This window comes from Medicago truncatula, chromosome 8 (genome assembly GCF_003473485.1).
Source record: "Medicago truncatula cultivar Jemalong A17 chromosome 8, MtrunA17r5.0-ANR, whole genome shotgun sequence".
Lineage (NCBI taxonomy): Eukaryota > Viridiplantae > Streptophyta > Magnoliopsida > Fabales > Fabaceae > Medicago > Medicago truncatula.
The window spans coordinates 49,347,106-49,366,635 of NC_053049.1; the positions used below are offsets into that span (position 1 = coordinate 49,347,106).

Here is a 19,530-nt window from a genome sequence, read left to right on the forward strand (position 1 = left end):
TAAAAAAAAAAAAAAAAAAAAAAAAAGTAGGAGTGGTATAGATAGATATCGGTGCGAAAAGATTGAGTTGAATAATCGTGAGACAGACCCCGTTATTGAATATTGAATTGAATAGTAGAGAAGAGATCCTTGCAAAGTGCAAATGCTTATGATATTGAATATTGAATATTGAATAATAATCAGTCTGGTCGTATGGTGCTGCTTATCAATTCGTCTTCCAATCTCAACCGCATATACTTTTCTTCTTCAAAATTTCATTCTATTATTATATAACAGAAAGCTGCTGCAAACAATACAATTTGATAGTTAGATAGATAGATAGATATAAATTTTAATCATAAAGCTAGAATATGGGTACTGTGATTGACTCCCATTTTTTAGCCCTCACTGCCATAATCACCGTAAGTATTCTCAATTCTCAATTCCAATTCCATTTATATTTTATTTATTTACTTATCTATCTCATCAATATCAATATCAATATCAATTTGCAGTTTGCCTATCAACTTCTGTTTTTCATCATCACCGCTCTTCTCAAATTCGACAAGGTCACTGATTTTGCCGGAAGTACTAATTTCGTAATTATCGCTGTATTGACCTTTGTTATCAAAGGCTCATGGCATTTTCGACAGATAATCCTCACTCTATTTGTTGTACTATGGGGTCTTCGCCTCGCCTTCTTTCTCTTACTCAGGATTATACAATGGGGTGAGGATAGACGCTTTGATCAAATGCGCAACAATTTGGGTAAATTGGCCATCTTCTGGATATTTCAGGCTGTCTGGGTCTGGGCCGTCAGTTTACCTGTTACAGTCGTCAATGCAACCGATAGAAATCCTTTTCTACAGTCTGTCGATTTAATCGGATGGCTTATGTGGGCTGTGGGTTTTATGATTGAAGGTACAGCTGATCAACAAAAACTTAATTTCAAAAGGTCCCCTGAAAATAGAGGCAAGTGGTGCAATGCTGGACTTTGGAAATACACTCGACATCCTAACTATTTTGGTGAGGTTAGTTAGTTTCTACCCCTTGTTACTTTCAAATCAAACTATACTGGTGATTGACTAGTATTTGGTACAAGAGGTGTTTCAATCTTCTAATACAATTCTTATTTTATTAACAAATAGTGTAAAATGTTAATCAAACTTCATGAATGCTTTACTCAGATATTACTTTGGTGGGGAATTTTTGTGGCATCTACACCTATACTGGATAGGGCTGAATGGCTGGTAATCATCGGACCAATTTTTCTCACACTGTTGCTTCTTTTCATCAGTGGCATTCCACTGCTCGAGGTTTGCTTCTTACCTCTGATTTGGTCACAATTGTGATGCAATTTTGTCGCTTTTCTGATGATGAATTGCATAATGGAGGCAGGAATCAGCAGATAAGAAGTTTGGCAATGTGGATGGATATAGGGTATACAAACAAAGAACCAGGTAAGTCTACCTCCTCCATGTTATTCTATATTTCAGTGTATCAAACAACTAATCCAAATCTTTGTTTCAGCCCTTTGATCCCATTGCCACCAGCAGTCTATGGAAAGTTACCTACATGGTTTAAATCAGTTTTCCTCTTTGAATTTCCACTCTACAGTCGCAATTTTCCACCAGAAGAACAGATCTGGTGAGAAGCAGTTTTAATTTCACTTGTGTAACTTAACTTCTTTTTTCTTCAAAACTCTTGTATTCAGCCATTTTAGGTATCTTGTGTTAACAGCTTATCAAGTAACATTTATTGGAAAGAAAAGGAGTAACTCTTGTTATTTTCAATTTTGATTTGATTTGTGACTTCTCTGTATTAAAACAGTCATTAAGAACAGGATAACAATATTTTTAAACCTGTTGGTTATTCTATCCTAGTGTCTCAGACTGTGCAGATTGTGTAAAACCTGGGGGTTCATTTTTCCACAACTCACATCGATGGTGAGGGAGAGAACCTTACAATTATGCAGTATTCTTCTTCAACACAACAAGTCATATAGCCTTTACTCTTACTTTCTTAGTACTTTCCTACTTCCCGCTACAATGATAATAAGAAAAAGAAAAGGAAAATCTTCATAATAAGTCATCTAGCCTTTATGTCTGACTACCGCAATATAGAACTGTGGAAGCCTGGAAGGATCATATTTTATTGTCTGCAAATGCCAAATGATCTCTATGCTTTAAAATTCCCTTTTAAACTCTTATATGTAGGTCTGAATAAATAAATGGTATTAACTTATTTGCTGTTTGCTCAAGGTATAGAACAAGCAGTGGGAAAAGCGGCGATGCCATGAAAATTGGGTAACACGGTTCTCTTGCACCGCACTGAAGTTAGAGTTGCCATCATTGACTGCTGCTGTTAGGAATGTTCTTTGGGGTTTTTCCAAGGCCTTGTAATGTTGTTGCAACTTGCAACTTTTCTTGTTTTTATCCCTTTAATTTGGTTGTTCTCTTGTCTTTGATGTATACGTTGTGTAGGTAACTAAACTAATGGATTGTCATTTATGTCATTTTAATTCTTCTACTGCAATTATCATTTTGGACCTGCATCGGCAGATATGTAACACATGTTTTTTATGCGTGAATATCATCATCATTCTTTTGCAAAATTCAATTTTGAATATTAGGACCATTGCCAACATGCTCAAGTGAGACATGCGGTGCATGATGCACAAGTAAAATTAATATTTCGTTATCCACACACTCATATGATGAACTATCAACACATTATTTATTTAATTTTCCCCTTTCGACTATGATTATGTTTTTTTTTTTCTTCAATAAAAAACAATATTTTTTTTTTTCCTTTTTTTGAGAGTGGAGGGACGTTATGAATATGTGACTTTGTGTTTGGTGGAGTTTTGGTAATCGGCAAGGACCTAGAGGTAGGAGAGCGAAAATAAGAAGGAAAAAAAAATGTGCTGAGGATTTGTCATATGAGTGTGTTGTGTAGATAAACAAAATTCAAATGTTGAAATTACTCACACATGTGCATATTAGTAATAGCCATAATTAGATATAAATTGAGAAAACCTTCTGTCCATGAATTTTGTAAGATTAGGATTTGAGAGATGTTATTGTTAGAGGGGCTGGATAGTTCAATCGATTTGAGATGAGGAAAAAGAAGTCGGAGATCTGGTTCAAACCTGGATAAATAGAAGAAAAAAAAACTATACAAACTATCCAAACAATTGTTTTTACTTGAATTACTTTCACACTCATTAAGAAAATTAGTTAGTCCTTCGATAATCGGCATATAAATTAGTTTGTTAGACATATATATACAAACTATACAAACAAAATAATTTATAAAAACTAATGTTAGTTTGGATAGTTAGACATATAAAAACTAACTAGTTAGTTTGTGAAAACTAATCTAAAATAGTAATTTATAGGCTTAATTACACCACATGTCCTTTAAGTTTGACGTTTGTAATAGATAGGTCATTTAAGTTTGTTTTGTAACATATAGGTCCTTTAACTTTGTAACATTGTGCAACTAAGTTCTTCCATTAACAAAACATTTATTTTTTAAAACAAAACACTTAACACATTACATTAATGTTACACTCAACAATGTTTGATCGTTTAATATGATTGCACGCTTAAATTAAACTAAAAAAACAACATGTTACAAGGATTGTTCACTTTACTTGATTAAATATCAAATTTATTGTTGCAATAACACAAGTTAAAGCCAACAACATGCAAGTTACATGAGCAATCTTCAAAAATAATCATAACATTTTCCAATTAATAACATGTTTTTGCCTTTTGCATGCCACATCACAGACTTCACAGCCACGTCAGTGTTTTTTTGACGGTGAGTTAACGGAAGGACTTAGTCGTACACTGTTACAAAGTTAAAGGACCTATCTGTTACAAAACAAACTTAAAGGACCCATCTGTTACAAACGTCAAACATAAAGGACCCGTGGTGTAATTAAGCCTAATTTATATGTCGATTATTGAATGCAAATTTGTATATTGGATTCACTCTTTTTTGGATACGTTGATTGTTGAATGCAAGTTCGTATCTTGCTTTTACTTGTGTGTTTTGGCTTTGAAAGTACATTAAACCTCTCTCTCTCTTTCTCTCTTTCCTTCATGAGTAAGTCTTAAAATCTAGAGTAAACCTCAGATTGTGTGAAGCCCGGATACGAGATACGATACGGATACGATACTGCACTGATACGTCGATATAGAAAAATTTCAAAAATCAAGAGATACGGTTGGGATACGTTAATAAAAAAAATTATATAATTAAATGTACAATATAATTGTAACCATTTTTTTTAATATGCAAGTATATTAACAAACACAAGAAACCAGGCTCGTAACACATTAATATAAATATAAATAATATTGACGATTAAGAGAGTGGTCATTAGTCAATTACATACGCAATATATACCAAAAAGAGCACCATCATTGCTATACATCAATGCTACACTATATCCAAAAGGAACTTGTTAGTGTTATACTATATCGATCCAAAAAAGAATCATTATATCCAAAAAAAGAACACATCAGTACTAAGAGTTAACACTAACAAGTAACTAACGTTTACATCTCCTCTCCTCCATTCCCATCATCAAGATACAAATAAACTTCCAAATCCGGTTCATCCAAAGACAACTCTGCTAACTCAATTCCAACACCATCAAGCGGTTCATACGCATCTCCACTAATGTCCCACATTCTTGATTGTCCTTTCTTATATCCATCTTATTTCCTTGACAATAGTCGAAGATTAATATGCACATAAACCAAATCTTCTACCCTTTTTGAATCCATTTTGTTTCTTTTTCAAGAATGGATAAAAGAGAAAGTACTCAAATTTCTCTCACAACAGGAGGAAGAACAAGGTTGCACAAGAAGCTTTAAAGCAAGCTTTTGGATGGTTCGACGGTGGCCAAAGTGGACGGTGACCACTTTGGAAGAAAAAGTTGAAACCCTAATTTCTTAGTAAGGGAAAGATGCAATTGGTTGTGTGGTGTGGTGTGGGTCGTACTGGCACCAAAGAAAGATAAAGGAAATGTATATATATTATAGTAATATAATGTTTTTATTCTTATTTTTTACACAAAAAAAAAACAGAAATCAAAATAATATAAAAAATACAAGTATCCGTGCGTATCGGGATGTATCGGATAATTATTTTTTTAAAAAATAAAATTTAATATTTGGATACTCTCCGGATACGTATCGGAAAATATCGGACAGGTATCGGTGCAGGATACGCAGGGGATACAATATATCATCCATTTTAAAGTATCGGGGCTTCACAGCAGATTGATTAAAAGATTTTCAAAATAGTATATTGATCGAAGGTGAACAGCATCAAAATTTTCTTTTTAGTATATGATATTAATTAGAAAATAGCAATTTATTCGATTAAAATAATACCATTAGGCAGTCAAACAATAATGGTAACATGTATGGCACTACAGAAAAGTGTAAATGACTGAGGTACCACCTACAAGATCCAATTAGCATGAAAAATAAGTTCGATTGAGTGAGAATTAGATGTAGCTTTAAATCATCATATGTCTATCAAAAGTGTAAATGTGAAGAACTAAAATTATGGATGGAACTAAAGTTTACTTTCACAAGTCACAACAGATCTATTTATTATCTTTGGCAGTATGCACAACTGTCCTGAGCAAGCTGTACATTCTACGTTAACTCCTGGGTGCTCACCAGTTCACAGAACCTCAATGCTATTCTTCTTACAGAGTATATTGCTGTTTTATTTAGTAGAAAAGCATTGAAAATGAATCAAACCTGCTTCTCAACTTTCCATTGTGTGATTTATTTGGGTTGTTTTTACATTTTAAGAATTGTTTTGATGCTGGAATTCCAACCTGCTACTTGTTAAAAATATTGAACAAAGATAATGGTGGGCCTTTCTAGTTAGTCGAACTGCGAATCTTCCGCTCAATACTCACATATCTCTGGCAAAGTCCACAAGGCAATGCGCTGAATCTTCACAATCTCCAGGAATGATAAATCAAGTAATATGATAGAATGAAGACTGTAAATATTACTGGTAAAAAGAAATTGAGAATCCCAAGAACAAAGCAGTCACTGTTCCCTTATGACAGTTCTGCTTCTACCTGCGCTTTCCTTGACGATGGAAGTGAATTTCTCCAAAGAATACATGATCACACTGATTTAGCTCACAAGCATGAAACTTGCTCAGATTGAAGTGAGCCTACAAGTAAATAGCATACCACATGTATCATTACAAATCTAATTCTCAGGTTTTATTTTTTGTTAATGAAATACTGCCTCCGTCCCTTTTTATTGGAGTAGTCTACAAAAAAGTTTTGTCTCTAAATATAAGATCATATCCAAATTTTTAGATGCATTGATTCATCTTTTTCCAAATATACCCCTTATTAATATTACCAATTTGTCTTGGTATATGAAAAGTTAACATTAAATATATATTTAAGAGTTGTGCTAGCAACACTCTCTTTTCAACACTCTCCCAAACACTCTATTCTTTATTGGTTTAAATCAAGGTGGTCCTCACATTTTGGAAATGGGTTCCACTTAAAGTGGTGGGACACGCATTGATTTCATCCAATAAAAGAGCGAGTGTTAGAGAGTGTATAAAAGAGAGTGTCCCTAGCATTCCTCTATATTTAATTAAGGGTAATCTAGTAATAGTCACACACATTTTAGACAACCTTATTACCATAGTTTTAAAACCCGGCTCGGACCGGACGGTCCGACCGGTTGAACCGTGAACCGGTGGTGTATCTGGTTCGATCTACTTATTGGATCGGTTGTGCAGTTGAACCGGTGAGAACCGGCGTGACTCGCTTGAACTCGGTAAAACTCGGTGACTCAGCCGGTTTGGTGAACCGGACCGAGTCACAACACATCGTTATTTCAAAAGATAAAAAAACCAGAAAATGAGAAAAAGTGAGAAAGATTATCACGCAGCAGGGAGATCTCGCGATGGAAGGGGAAAAGATGTCGGAAAGCAAGAACAATGATGGAAGGGAGAAGATTATCACGCAGCAGGGAGTATTTGGATCTACTTTTGGTTTAGAGAGAATAGAAGATGAGAGTTGTGGAGGTGACGGCTGTGAAACACCAAAAGCAGGGTTATGTCTCCAAGTAATTGTTTTTCCTTTTTTAAGTAAAATGGTAAAGTCAACATGTGAAAGGCTAGAGATATTTTATACTGTTATTACTTTATTCATCATGCATAAGATATATTAAACAGAAATAGAAAAAAGATAGAAATATTTTAACTACGTGTGTTATTGTAAATTGGCTTATATTTGAAAAATGAATTTGTGAAATAAGTTAATTTGTGTAATGATTTTTTAATATTTCTATAGATTACCCGAGTATTTTAGAAGTTTTTACTGACCGAGTCATCCAATTTAATCTAGTTTAATATACATATAATTTTTTATAATGACCGAGTTATACGACCGAGTCATCCGGTTTAATCCGATTCAGTCATGCGGTTCAACCATTGACCCAATGGTTCGACCAATGACTCAGTGACCCAGTGACCTCACCGAGTCAATGACCGGTCCGGTTTTTAAAACTATGCTTATTACTCCAACAACTTTACTTAATACCCATGATTTTTGTAAACTACTCCTATAAAAAGGGACGGAGGGAGTATGTAAAAAACATGAGATGAGCGGCTCAGGATTCGTCAGCAATCAAATTTAGCATTTACTAGCTTAGAGGAAAGGGAAAATGCAGGATAGTAGAGCATAGGTCATGAGAATAATGTAAGCAAAGAAGTGTACCAGATTGAAAGCCAGAACTGGCAGGGAAGAATACATTGTGACTCTGGTTGAGGCTGTTGACTCCAATAAACCATTGACCATAGAAATCTGATATTTGGCATTGAAAAGTCTATATTCAGCTTACAAAACTATTTTGGCCTTCACAGTCGGTATTGCCCACACATGTAAATCTTGACTTGCACTGGTTGTCATATGAAAATAGAACATGAATGATAAGTTCAGCCATCACAGATTCCCTCCCTCTTCATACATCAACCTGTCAGGGTTTCTCATCGTTAAAAGGTTGTCATTAAGATGATAAAACCAAAGAAAACTCAACAATTTGGCAACAGTTCAGACTGAGAAAGGACCTAATAGCTAAGAGTTAATCCAAGAGCAAAAAAATAGATCCGCCTGCTTGTTAAAAATGCTTAGTAGTTATACATTGTGAAGGAAGAAGAGTAACAGTCTTAGCAATTTATAAAAGAAAAGTTCAATAAGAAGCAGCAGCAATGACTTTGAACATACATATATACATACCTATGCACAGAAACATTTATATATATATCCTATTATTTAATTTTAATTCAAGTTCTCAGAAACAAGGGAAACACACATTTCCTAAGCATTTATGTAGAGTGAAGACAATAGATTATGGAAGCATAATCCAAAATGGAACTAAAGTAACTGTCAAAAGTTAAATAAAAAATAAAATGGAACTAGAGTATCTGACCTTTTTTCAATATTTACTAGACCTCTGGCGATCATTTCTTCACGAAGTTTCTCTGCCTTATCAGTCTCATTTCTCTGTAGCAGTACACCAATAATTATTTCAAAAGTTATAGCATCAGGGGGGCGATCATTGTCCTCCATTTTTGAAAGTAAGAGCATAGCTTCACCAAAAGAGCCATCTTTACAAAGTGCATTGATAAGAATAGTATATGTTTGTACATTGGGAGAACAGCCATGCATCAAAAGATGTTTAAGAGCATCTTCTGCCATCTTCAATTTTTCACCTTTGCACAAATTGTCAACAATTGCATGGTTTGTGTAAAAATCAGGCCAAATCCCTTCAACAATCTGTCGGAATAATGAAATTGCCTTGTCAAAAGGTTGGGTTTTACAAAACGCATCTAACAATATATTGTAAGTGATTACATCTGGTGATTGACCACTATCACACATTTCATCAAGAAGCTCTTGCACATGTGGTATTCTTCCCAAATTGCATAAGCCATCAATAAGAGAATTGTAAGAAGCAATATCAGGTATTAAATTTTTATGACGCATCTCTTTAAAGAGAACAATGGCTTCATCAACCATTTCAGTCTTGCAATAACCATTAATCAAGACATTATAATTCAAGATATCAGGTTCCAAGCCACTTTTGACCATTCTATTGAATATGTCTTTTGCCACGTTAACATTATTTCTTAAACAATACCCATCCATCATAGCATTGTAGGTAACAATGTTAGGTTTCACGCCTTTTTTCATCATCATAACAAGCACACCTAGGGCTTCTAAGATCCTTCCTTCTTTACATAATGCATCAATCAATATATTATACGTGACTACATCAGGGGGTTGAGCACTACCATGCATTTCATCAAGAAGCTTCTTCACATGTGATATTCTTCCCGAATTGCATAAGCCATCGATAAGAGAATTGTAAGAAGCAATAGTAGGGACTAAATTTTTATTACATAGCTCTTTAAAGAGAACCATGGCTTCATCCACCATTTTAGTCTTGCAATAACCATCAATCAAGACATTATAATTCAAGACATCAGGTTCCAAGCCTCTTTTGACCATTCTATTGAATAGTTCTCTTGCCTCGTGGACATTTTCTCTTGAACAATACCCCTCCATCAGAGCATTGTAAGTAACAATGTCCGGTTTCTCGCCTCTTTTCGACATCATCGCAAGCACACCTTGTGCTTCTAAGATCCTCCCTTCTTTACATAATGCATCAATCAATATGTTAAAGGTATAGTCATCTGGGTCAACATTCTCCCGCACCATTTTTGTTAGTAATTGAGTAACCTCTTGCCATCGACCCACACTACAACAACCATCGATTAGAGAGTTGTAGGTAACAGCATCAAGTAAAATCCCCCTCTCACCAATTTGAGAACACAACCCAAGGGCATCCGAAACAAATCCATCTTTGCAGAGTCCATCAATGAGTGCACTATACATTACTAGATTGGGTTGAACGGAGCTTTTCTCCATCTCCTGTAGCAAATGAAGGGCAGCTTTTATTTGCCCATTTTTGGATAACCCATTAATCAAAGTCCCATAAGTAAATTGATCAAAAAGATACCCTTGGGCTAGTAGGTTTTGGCAAAAGTCTAAAGCTTTGAAGATCATACCATTGATACAAAAACCATTGATAATTGTATTAAAAGTGACCAAATTGGGTTGATAACCACTCTTAAGAATGGTAGCCAATAATGAAAAAGCAAAAGCCGTGTGAGATTGATGAAAGTAACAATTAATCAAGATGGTGAAAGTAGCAATGGAAGGGGAAATTCCCTTTGATTGAAGTTGCGTAAAGAGTGAAATGGCAGTGGGATAATGACCCATTCTGACAATAGCACCCAAAAGCTTGTCAAATACAGAAGTGGGCGGAGGAGGAAAAACACGAACCATGCGATTGAAACAAGTAACAGCATCATCTACATTACGAAATCTACAATTTTTGTGGGGATTTTGGGGTTGGAAATGACCAAAGAAACGAGAAGAAATAGAGAATTTGGGAATGGCATACCTTATTGGATTGAGCATCCTCAAATTTCAAAATCAAGATGCGAGAATGGATCGTCTGTTTCTCTCTTTGAATTACAATCCATTCACAACCTGCCTAGGGTTTAAGCCTCCATTGTGCTTCTGCTTTATGCCATTTTCTTTACTTTTCAACTTGTATTTTTATCTTCTCTTTTTATGGTCAAGTTGTATTTTTATCTTTAAAAATAAAATATACATATTATTAAAGGTAAGTATGTTTTACATTTGGGTGAGATATACTCCATAACGATGATAATGCAATAATGTCAAAAGTTGTAATTATATTTTTATGTGCATTTTTAAAAATAAATATGAACGATGTAGCCGATAATTGATGGATGAAGACTAATAACTTATAGGTGATAGTTAAAAGATATGATGGCGATAGTAAGAAAAAAATGTTTGCTGCAGAAGTGCAGAGGTAGGAATGAGATTGAGAAGTGGAACCGTGGAAGATAGGAGAGAAACAAATCTAGTGTATATTAAAATCTATACACTTTAGTGATCCAATGGTTCATAATTATTATTTAAATTGGTCCATTGATGAACCACTTAAATGATGGTTCACTCTAGAATTCACCGTATTTATTACTTCCTAAAAAATTAAATTAAACATAATAATGAACATTTTTTTAGTAGAAATAATAATTAACACTTATCATTATCAGAATGTATTTCTATGAAATATACCAAATATCTAATTTTGAAATTATTTTTTTTACGTATGTATAGTATTATTAACCAAGGACAGTTATACTATACATCCTTAAAAATGAAGCAAGGTGACAGTGGTAGTGACACAAGTCAAGTGATGGAGGGTACTATGTGACGAACATGAGGATGTTGGGGGGGAAATGAGTTTTGATTTCATCCAGTTTCTTGACTTTTCACCGAGGCATCACCCACCGCACGAATAAAAGTTGAACAAAATCCAAGAAACAGTTAAACTTAGATGATGTTACTTGTGCAAAAAGTCAGCAAGATTCGAATGCATTGTAGAAAATCAGATATGAATGATTATTAATTATTAATTGTATATATACCAAAAATGAATTATTTTTTCTTCACATATTCAAAAGAAAACAATCACGAAATTGCACGCAGTATCTTTGATTATTATTAATTAATGCCAAGGTCAAAACAGTGCACTCAACTCTGTCCTGTCCCTCCAAGCTACTGACTAGAGGCTCATTCTGTGGTTGCATCTGTTGCTAACTTGCTACGCTGTACATACCCATGAATCCCTTATCATCATTTCAAACTCACATCACACCTTCAATGAAAATATAGCAGGACATTCCTCTATGATGGAGTACCTGTTCTCGAGTTAAGTTCCACAAAGTCAGATTGAATTCATTGAGATAAGAAGGGACAAAATCCTGTATTTTCCTTCATCATTATTATATATTTCTGGTTATGGTTAAGTTCTTTGCAACATCTCTACATGTCCACTATGCGTGCTTGATGTACACCGGAGTAAGAAATAATATCCAATGCACTAAAGGCAACTTAAAAGCCAAGGAAAATGATAAGCCATAACACACCACAACACAATCATACTCCAGTGTTATTTATGTTCTCCAATGAGATCACGGCACCAGATCTACCCTCATCCGATGGGCTAGAATGTGACATCAGAATATAAATCACCCACAAATGAAGGCAAACAAGGTAAATCAAAGCCCACAATTTTGCCGTTGAGTTCCTTTTCAGAAAAACTGCACCAGCCACAAAAATATAATCTATTTGTTGAAGCAATGACCCCAGCTGTTTCTTGCCAGAGTGAATTCTGGCTTTTAGCATAGGCTTAAATTTTGAATTAGAGAGCTCCCACAATCCAGATTCTAAGTCACTTGATGATGAGGCAGGATTCATAGCAGTTGAACCTGAGACTGACATGTTCTCGTCCAGCAACCTCGACACTGCCTGCTGAGTCAATCGTGAAAATTATAAATAAAAAAAATCAAGTATATCATGATTTCAAGAATAAGTATCATTGCCTTGGTAAAAAGCATACCTCAATTCGAAATATAAGGCTTGCCTTCTCAGATGAGAGTGATTCAACCTGTTGACACGAATAAACTTTTTTAACATAAAGGAGCCTGAAGCAAGTCCCAATTATGTGTTTGGGTGAATTTGTTTCAAAAACAATTATTTGCATTTTAACCTGCTTGATTCTGAAAACCATATCAGACTAATATGTTGATCAATCTTGTTTTATATCCCAAGAAAGTTTTTTACAAACTGTTAATGTGTTCAGTTGCTTCGTAAGACTGACCAGTGGCTGGTCAAGCCTGAATTAAAACAGTGATTCTTGAGCATTTGCAAAAATATTACATCTAACTGGATGTATGAAAGACTCACCTTAGCTTGTTTCTGTATTAAATGATCAGTCATCTGATGGAGCCTACGCTTGAGCTCAACTTCAACTTCCGTTGGCTCTTCTATCTCCTTCCTTGTCATTTCAATATCAGCTTCCAGTTTCCTTGCCTGTGATGTGCAGCTGTATTAAATAACTTCATATCCAAGAGAAATCATATTGACTTTGACAAGTTGAATGCAAAACTTAATGAAGTTGGATATGTAACACAGCAAGTACTAGCAATCCATAAAGAAAAGTTTCAACATTTTTTAGATACGATATCCAGACATTAGATTCAGAGTCTGAATGAAAAGTGACCTAAAAATCATAATTAAAAAGGTCCCTTAAAGGTTGAAACTAATTACAAGTAGCAAGCCTTTATAATTGATTTTAACATGACGATTCTTTCACATTCAGTTAAGGTCAAGCGGTTAAGTCTATAGAGTGAGGTACCATGATAGGTGCCTCACTCTTGAAGTACTTGAGTAAATGTGTTTTGCATTTGGTTGAAATTTTGTACATTTGTATACAGCTCCGCGGACGTCAATCCTCTGCATTTCAAATAACGCAAACAAGTTGTATGCTTTCACCAGCTGAATTTCTAGGCTGTTTTGACGAGTTTTCTTCCCGTTTTTTGCCAAACATTCCTGATTAAAGCACCCTAGCAAGCTTCAATTTCCCTTTGCTGGAGACAGTTCACTCTTGGCAACTATTACAACTGACAGTATGACCTGCAGTTCACGCTCAAGCAAATCATCACCTCTACCAACGTGTCCCCTCCATTCTTAGTCAAAACACGATTTGAAATCAGTAAGCTATTTGACAAGTCAGGCAGCTTCCTTTGACTATTCAAATTTGGGGCATCTACAAAGTTGGGTATTGATAATCATTAAGTGTGGTGCATTGCAATCTTTGTTCATGAAAATTGAAGCTTCGCAAGTTGACCAAACTATCTTTGTTCACAAAGCTTCAAGAGTGAGGTTCATGCATCACCTTAGAAGTAAGAACCTCAAAACTCAAATGTTTCCGATATTGCGGATCTTTTCCTCAGATTTGGCAAGAATCTCTTTCAACCCGGGCGATGGCATCCTTGACTGTGCATTGTTTACCTCTGGTACCGTCAGATGGAGGCAGACTTGGGGTTTGCACAACCTCTCTTTCTGTCTTTTATAAACTATCAGAGGGATCGACGTATTTGTAAATATTTACATTCAAGTTGCCTTTAATATATCACAACCGTTAAATATTTTACTTTCAAATCTAATGGACAATGGTTCTTCACTGGTGAGTCACTTTTATCATGTGTTACCTTGGACAAGCCATGGCTAAGGAAAACATTTCTGTTTTACATGAAGTCAAAAGTGAACACAAAAAGGGGATAGCTAACAAAAGATATAGTTCGGTAAATTTTATAAGCATGGAAAAATATGCAGAACATGCAACAATTCTAAGAATTGGAATTTGGCATGAAACTAGAATATACAAAATTAACTAATTAAAGAGAAGACTCATTCAATTTCTAAAATATAATAAAAAAATATAGTAAAAAAAAGTACTACAGCAAAAGAAACAGAGGCACCAATTTTATACTTCTAGAAAAACTGACAATTTACCAAAAATAATGAAATACGTTGCATCCGAAATATCATAGCTCTTCATGGAAAATGAATGAACATAGCGGACACAAGAATATAAAAGCTTACCTTTTCCTGTAATTGTGCAACTTTATCATTAATAAATGAGTGTTCTGCCTCAAGAATTTCTCGTTCAAACTCAACTCCTTTTGAAGCTAGCTACAGCATCAGCATAGATAAACAGATGTCAAGGACATCATACTAAAAGAAAGAGAGCGTAAGTTTAAGAAAGGGTCCTTCACAAAAAAAGTTTAAAAAAGGGAATATGTGGCCAAACAAAAAGAAAATGCCACAGACTTCCTCTTAAAATCTCAGCTCGGGAAAGAGTAAACAAAAGAAGTCAACTGTTAATATACCAGTTTCAGCAAAGAATAGAGTAACTTACTTGATTTCGTGAAGCTCCAGTTTGATTAGGATTCCTCAAGCTCCTTCTGAGCTCTACAAAAGTTAAAGAATCAGCTATTAACAGACCCTCATCACAACATAATCTCAACAACTCCAGTACCCTAAATAACTAATTTGCAAAGATACATCTTAAAATTTGGGTTGGCCCCAACTCAATCATTACAAAACCGATTTGAATGATGAGATATGCAAATCACTTATAAGAAATACTTGGCAAATCTCTACGCAATATGGGATAAAACCCACCCCCTCACACCCAACACAACGAAGGTGCTAACTGCAATTAAGGCTACAATGAAGGCCAGCTCACATGCCGCAGTTAGGGGCTAACCGCAATTAAGGCGGAATTTCCAACAACAAAAAAAATTAACAATCAGACCCTATGGGCCTGAAGTGTGGACAACGCGGGAACCCCCCCACACACACACACACACCCACGCACACACACACACCCAGCATAACGGAGGTGTTGGAGGCTGCAATTAAGGCAGTCCAAATGCCGCAATTAAGGCGAAATTTCCAACACTACATAATAATTAAATCTTTGGTGATGAATAATTAATAAGCAAAACTACCATGGTTCAGGATCTACAGAAGAAAAGACATTTCCAAAACCTTGCCAAGTCAAGGATATTCTCAAACAGAGAAAGGGAAATCCTAGTTGATGTGTGTTCTTAGGATATCCTCACCTCTTGGGCTGGCTTATGGGGTTGAGTTAGCCTAGCTCAAGTTACAATATCAAAGCCTGTTCTGGATTTGTTATTGGGTTCACCAGCATCTGTTCGTGCTCATTAAGGGGCGTGTTGAGATCCCAAAGGTCAAAGTAGTCCATGTAAAACTCAAGCAATCCTCACCATACAAGCTAGCTTTTGGGGTGAGTTGGACCTAACCCAAATTCGAATAATGTGGCTCCTGAAAAATCCATAGAAGCCTAACACAAGTTTGCTTCAAACCTAAATGGCCTGTCCTTTAATTGCATACTAACCGCGTATTTTGTTCAAACAGTTTATCATTGTTCTCTTCGGTAACTAAATGTACCTAAAGTAATTGTTGTGCATATGCTCATTATGCTATTCCAACCTTTTTTGTTATTAAGAGCTCGTAGACTAATACTTAAGGTTTGAAATATGATCAAGTTAAAATGAAACAAGTATATAAACCATGGCAGCTGATGAGTCCTATCAAAAGACACAATTAATGGTTCAAATAAAATATACTGGCCTGTTTACTTCGAGAGAAAAAAAATGTTTTCCTTTTATGTATTCACTTTTAATTACACAACGGCCACCTTTTCAATTTGTTTCCTGCTTTCAAAGATTTAATACAGAAACGCTGAAAATAACATTTTTGTTTTCTACATATCATCGAAAACAGCAAAAAGAATGAAAACAATATGGTACTCTTGTAATTAAAAAGTAAAAATAAGAAAAACAAAAACATTTTCTCAAAGATAACACGCCCTAATGTTTCAGAGAACAAATCAATGACTTTGCAAAGCGGCAGTACCTTCATGAACAGACTCTTTTGATGCCATTTTTTGTCTGAGTTCTGCAACTTGTTTGACCTGATCCAAAAACATATCATAAGCAACACATAGTCATTTGCTACTCTTACCTAGATATGAGGATGGCACAAGGGTTTGGTTAATTTGATTCCAATATAAGATTCTCATTCTAATTCTATAATAAGCTACATTTGCAATCACAAAATCTTTAGGGAGTTGATATGTCAATTCAATTCAACTTTTAAACTTTCAGTTCCAGCAGTATTTAGGACATTTTTCCAGAGAGTGTCGGAGTTGACGAGGGAGATAAGTTCTTCAGTTAATTGGATGTTATCGACTTTAATTGTGATGCCAGTTTGATCATATTATGTCGCTATTTTTAAGAAGTCATTAATCTTCGCACAATTAGGAATATAGTCCAAATCTTTGTGATAAGTACCAAGTAGTAACAAGTCTATTTTTATGCAATAATTTATGAATTTCATCAATACTACAGCCAAAAAATCTAGTATTCTATGAATCGTGAGAAGTGGATGGAAGAAATCTTAGAATCTAAAAATACCTCTACTTCAAGGTTCCACTGTACAGCTGTGAGGGATCTTGCAAGATCAGCATTAGCAGTCTACAACCAATCCATACATTTATCAGTGACAAGCTTATCTAGATATTTGCAAAACTAGAATATCATGAAAAAAGTATTTGCCATGTGTGCTTTAAGCTATACATTACAAACAAATGCCTTAAAAACGTTGAATCAACATACCTCCAGTTTAGCTAAACGTGTAAGAATTTCCATTCTGGTATTATTATGTTTTTGCTTTTCCAACTCAACAGCTTCCATTGTTTCCATCATAGTGCTCTGAAGCTGCGAAGCCTGAGGGACAGGGAAAAACAGGATTAAATATGTGACCAACACGTCAAAAAGATCAGGTGTCACCCAAAACAGTGATCTAGATCGTGATTAATTTCAAAGTAAAGTCATCCTATTAGGAGAAGTTCTCAAACAGTGAAAACTTGATAAGGGTTATTGTTTTTTTAACCAAATCACTGAGAACATTAAGCAGGAAAATACATTCCACAAATATCTACAAGATTATCCATATCCCACACTAAACATCCTGCTGAGCATAACCAGTATAAAACAAAAATTAAAAGAGAAAACAAAAATATAAGTTAAAAGTTACCTCTTGTGCTTGTTGTTTAGCTCGCTCCTCAAGTATTTTCTCTAGACTTTCTTTCTCTCCCTCTAATTTGGCCACCATATTCTCCTTTTCCTTGATAACATTGATTGCTTTTGCCGCTGCTCTCTCAGCTAGGATCCTTTCTCTCTTCTTTCTCCTTTCTACCCTCTCATGTTCACTTTCAGAATCAGATGTTGAACCGGAGTCTGTATCTGAATCAGAACTTCCATCAATTGGCATAGAAGAAACAGTTTTCAAATCATTAGATGTTGAATTGCCAGACATTGAATTAAGCTCACGCCTCCCTTTTATAACAGTTTTCAGTTGACAGCCAACATCTACAGGGAACTTGGCTTCACGGACTTTATCAACCCCCGTTACTGGTATTGCCTCTGCAACGAAATTTATGTCCTCTTCCAGAAGTAATGGTGGTGAAGAAAAATCTATGTTATTTAATGGGTGCACATGATCTTCCTTGGTCTCAGCCAAAGGCTTATCAGAAGTGTTATTACTAACAGATAAATGTCCTCTGGTAGATTTAGCGTCAGTTTCAGATTCTTCTAAATTTGACTGCCTATCAGTGGAAGCGGAAGAGGTAGATTCCTTGCCATCATCACTAGATTTGGCAATAAAATTATCTCCTTTAAGAGAGTCTAACCTCTGCAAAGATGTTGAAGAAGTTTTGTGATTCCTCTTGATATCAGAAACGGATAAACTATTGAGTTTCTTACTATTTTGCCTTAAAATACGAGGTGCAGGCAAAGAGTTAGAAGCAGAAGGTGAACTAAGAAGTTGAGTCCAATCACCATCTGAAATGGTAGGAGGAGGGTTAGATGATTTGGGTAGTGCAGTAGTAGTTTTAGTTTTAAGGGGATCACTGTGCAGTTTTCCATTATTGTTATTCTTCTTCTTCTTCTTGAATTGATCCTTGAGAGGGACACCTGGTTTGGGAGGAGCATCAATACTACTGGATTGTTCCTCTAATTGAAGCCTCTCGTTGTTCTTACGAAGCGAATCTGCCGCTTGTTGATCGATCTGAACCGTTAAAATAAAATTAGAAATTAAATAAGAAAATAGGAAAATGATTGATGGAAAATGGACGGACTTGCCTGATGGAGAATGTTCTCGGCGGCTTTAAGTTTGGAAGAGATCCAATTCGCCATGGTTTTGTTTGATTTGATAATAGAAGGAAACGCTGATTTTTTTCTTTCTGTTAGTTAGGAAGAAGAAGATGATGATGAAGAGTGACACGTGTTTTTTACTCTTTTAATTATGGGCCCCACTTAGTCTCACCCCAACACCAACTAATTAACGGGTCTTTGGATTAGGTTTGCTTTGCTGGGTGTTCTGTTCTGTTCTGACCAAATTCGATCTATAGATAGACCCCCCTTCAATTGTTTATACGTCCCTCAAAATTCTTAAAAATGCTCTTCAATGCTGTCATTCATCCAACCCAACAACAACTTCTTTGCGTCATACAAACATTGACTTTTCTTCGACATAATTTTTCGTTCAACTTAAGCAATACTTTTTTATCACATAAAATACATGAGACTCTTCTCCATCTCAACCACCAGACCTGGCCCTTGACATGTGCAAGGTGAGCTACGGTACCGGGCCTCGCAATCTTAGGAGCCTCAAAAAAGAAAATTAATATAGCACTAAAAAATGTTAGGTATATAAAAAATCAATAGATATCTTGGAATAGATTAGTAGTAAAATATAATGCACTTGAGTCATCGGTCTTGAGGTTCAACCTGAGCATTTATGTGAATTTGAACCAAATATAAAAGTCTCAGTTACATACACAACTACTAGGCCGTTACAATTTAAAATGCATTTCAGAGTTATTTATGAATGTAGAAAACTACTATATATTTTGAATTTTTTATCATCTATTTCCA

At 35.2% G+C, this 19,530-nt stretch overlaps 3 protein-coding genes across 6 annotated transcripts; 1 reads left to right on the forward strand and 2 right to left on the reverse strand.

Annotated features, from left to right (window-relative positions):
- Positions 1-77: 77 nt before the first annotated feature.
- LOC11415765 (uncharacterized) lies at positions 78-2,548 on the forward strand. Of its 2 annotated transcripts, none has more exons than XM_003631043.4 (6): positions 78-401; positions 495-1,010; positions 1,167-1,295; positions 1,378-1,439; positions 1,510-1,626; positions 2,241-2,548. In XM_003631043.4, the coding sequence occupies exons 1-6, from the start codon at positions 351-353 to the stop codon at positions 2,287-2,289; spliced, it is 924 nt and encodes a 307-aa protein (XP_003631091.1). In that variant the 5' UTR covers positions 78-350; the 3' UTR covers positions 2,290-2,548. The 2 variants fall into 2 exon arrangements, with proteins under 2 accessions (XP_003631091.1, XP_024629007.1); XM_024773239.2 differs by having other exon boundaries at positions 2,247-2,548.
- A 2,945-nt stretch (positions 2,549-5,493) lies between these two features.
- On the reverse strand, positions 5,494-10,682 carry LOC11417028 (pentatricopeptide repeat-containing protein At1g62930, chloroplastic). Of its 2 annotated transcripts, XM_024773237.2 has the most exons (4): positions 10,524-10,678; positions 8,484-9,988; positions 7,772-8,027; positions 5,494-6,201 (listed from the first exon to the last, which is right to left on the reverse strand). In XM_024773237.2, exons 2-3 carry the CDS (start codon positions 9,983-9,985, stop codon positions 7,997-7,999), a joined length of 1,533 nt encoding a protein of 510 aa, XP_024629005.1. In that variant the 5' UTR covers positions 9,986-9,988; positions 10,524-10,678; the 3' UTR covers positions 5,494-6,201; positions 7,772-7,996. The 2 variants fall into 2 exon arrangements, with proteins under 2 accessions (XP_024629005.1, XP_013447397.1); XM_013591943.3 differs by having other exon boundaries at positions 8,484-10,682.
- An 854-nt stretch (positions 10,683-11,536) lies between these two features.
- Positions 11,537-18,975, reverse strand: LOC11417029 (golgin candidate 2). Of its 2 annotated transcripts, none has more exons than XM_024773238.2 (10): positions 18,736-18,975; positions 17,630-18,661; positions 17,209-17,319; positions 17,008-17,067; positions 16,448-16,505; positions 14,922-14,974; positions 14,606-14,695; positions 12,905-13,030; positions 12,558-12,605; positions 11,537-12,469 (listed from the first exon to the last, which is right to left on the reverse strand). In XM_024773238.2, exons 1-10 carry the CDS (start codon positions 18,787-18,789, stop codon positions 12,095-12,097), a joined length of 2,007 nt encoding a protein of 668 aa, XP_024629006.1. In that variant the 5' UTR covers positions 18,790-18,975; the 3' UTR covers positions 11,537-12,094. The 2 variants fall into 2 exon arrangements, with proteins under 2 accessions (XP_024629006.1, XP_003631094.1); XM_003631046.4 differs by having other exon boundaries at positions 11,868-12,466; positions 18,736-18,971.
- Between the last annotated feature and the right edge of the window lie 555 nt (positions 18,976-19,530).

Bases quoted from the DNA above. Each gene is read 5' to 3' on its own strand.
- LOC11415765 (XM_003631043.4), top strand. From the start codon at position 351: ATGGGTACTGTGATTGACTCCCATTTTTTAGCCCTCACTGCCATAATC. The intron at 1,011-1,166 runs GTTAGTTAGTTT...TGCTTTACTCAG, and splicing joins ATCCTAACTATTTTGGTGAG to ATATTACTTTGGTGGGGAAT. The intron at 1,627-2,240 runs GTGAGAAGCAGT...TGTTTGCTCAAG, and splicing joins CCACCAGAAGAACAGATCTG to GTATAGAACAAGCAGTGGGA.
- LOC11417028 (XM_013591943.3), bottom strand. From the start codon at position 10,540: ATGCTCAATCCAATAAGGTATGCCATTCCCAAATTCTCTATTTCTTCT. The intron at 8,028-8,483 runs GTCAGATACTCT...AAACCCTGACAG, and splicing joins CTAGTAAATATTGAAAAAAG to GTTGATGTATGAAGAGGGAG.
- LOC11417029 (XM_024773238.2), bottom strand. From the start codon at position 18,789: ATGGCGAATTGGATCTCTTCCAAACTTAAAGCCGCCGAGAACATTCTC. The intron at 16,506-17,007 runs GTATTTTTAGAT...TTTTTGGATCAG, and splicing joins AGTGGAACCTTGAAGTAGAG to GTCAAACAAGTTGCAGAACT. The intron at 12,470-12,557 runs GTATGCTTTTTA...CGATTGACTCAG, and splicing joins GCCTTATATTTCGAATTGAG to CAGGCAGTGTCGAGGTTGCT.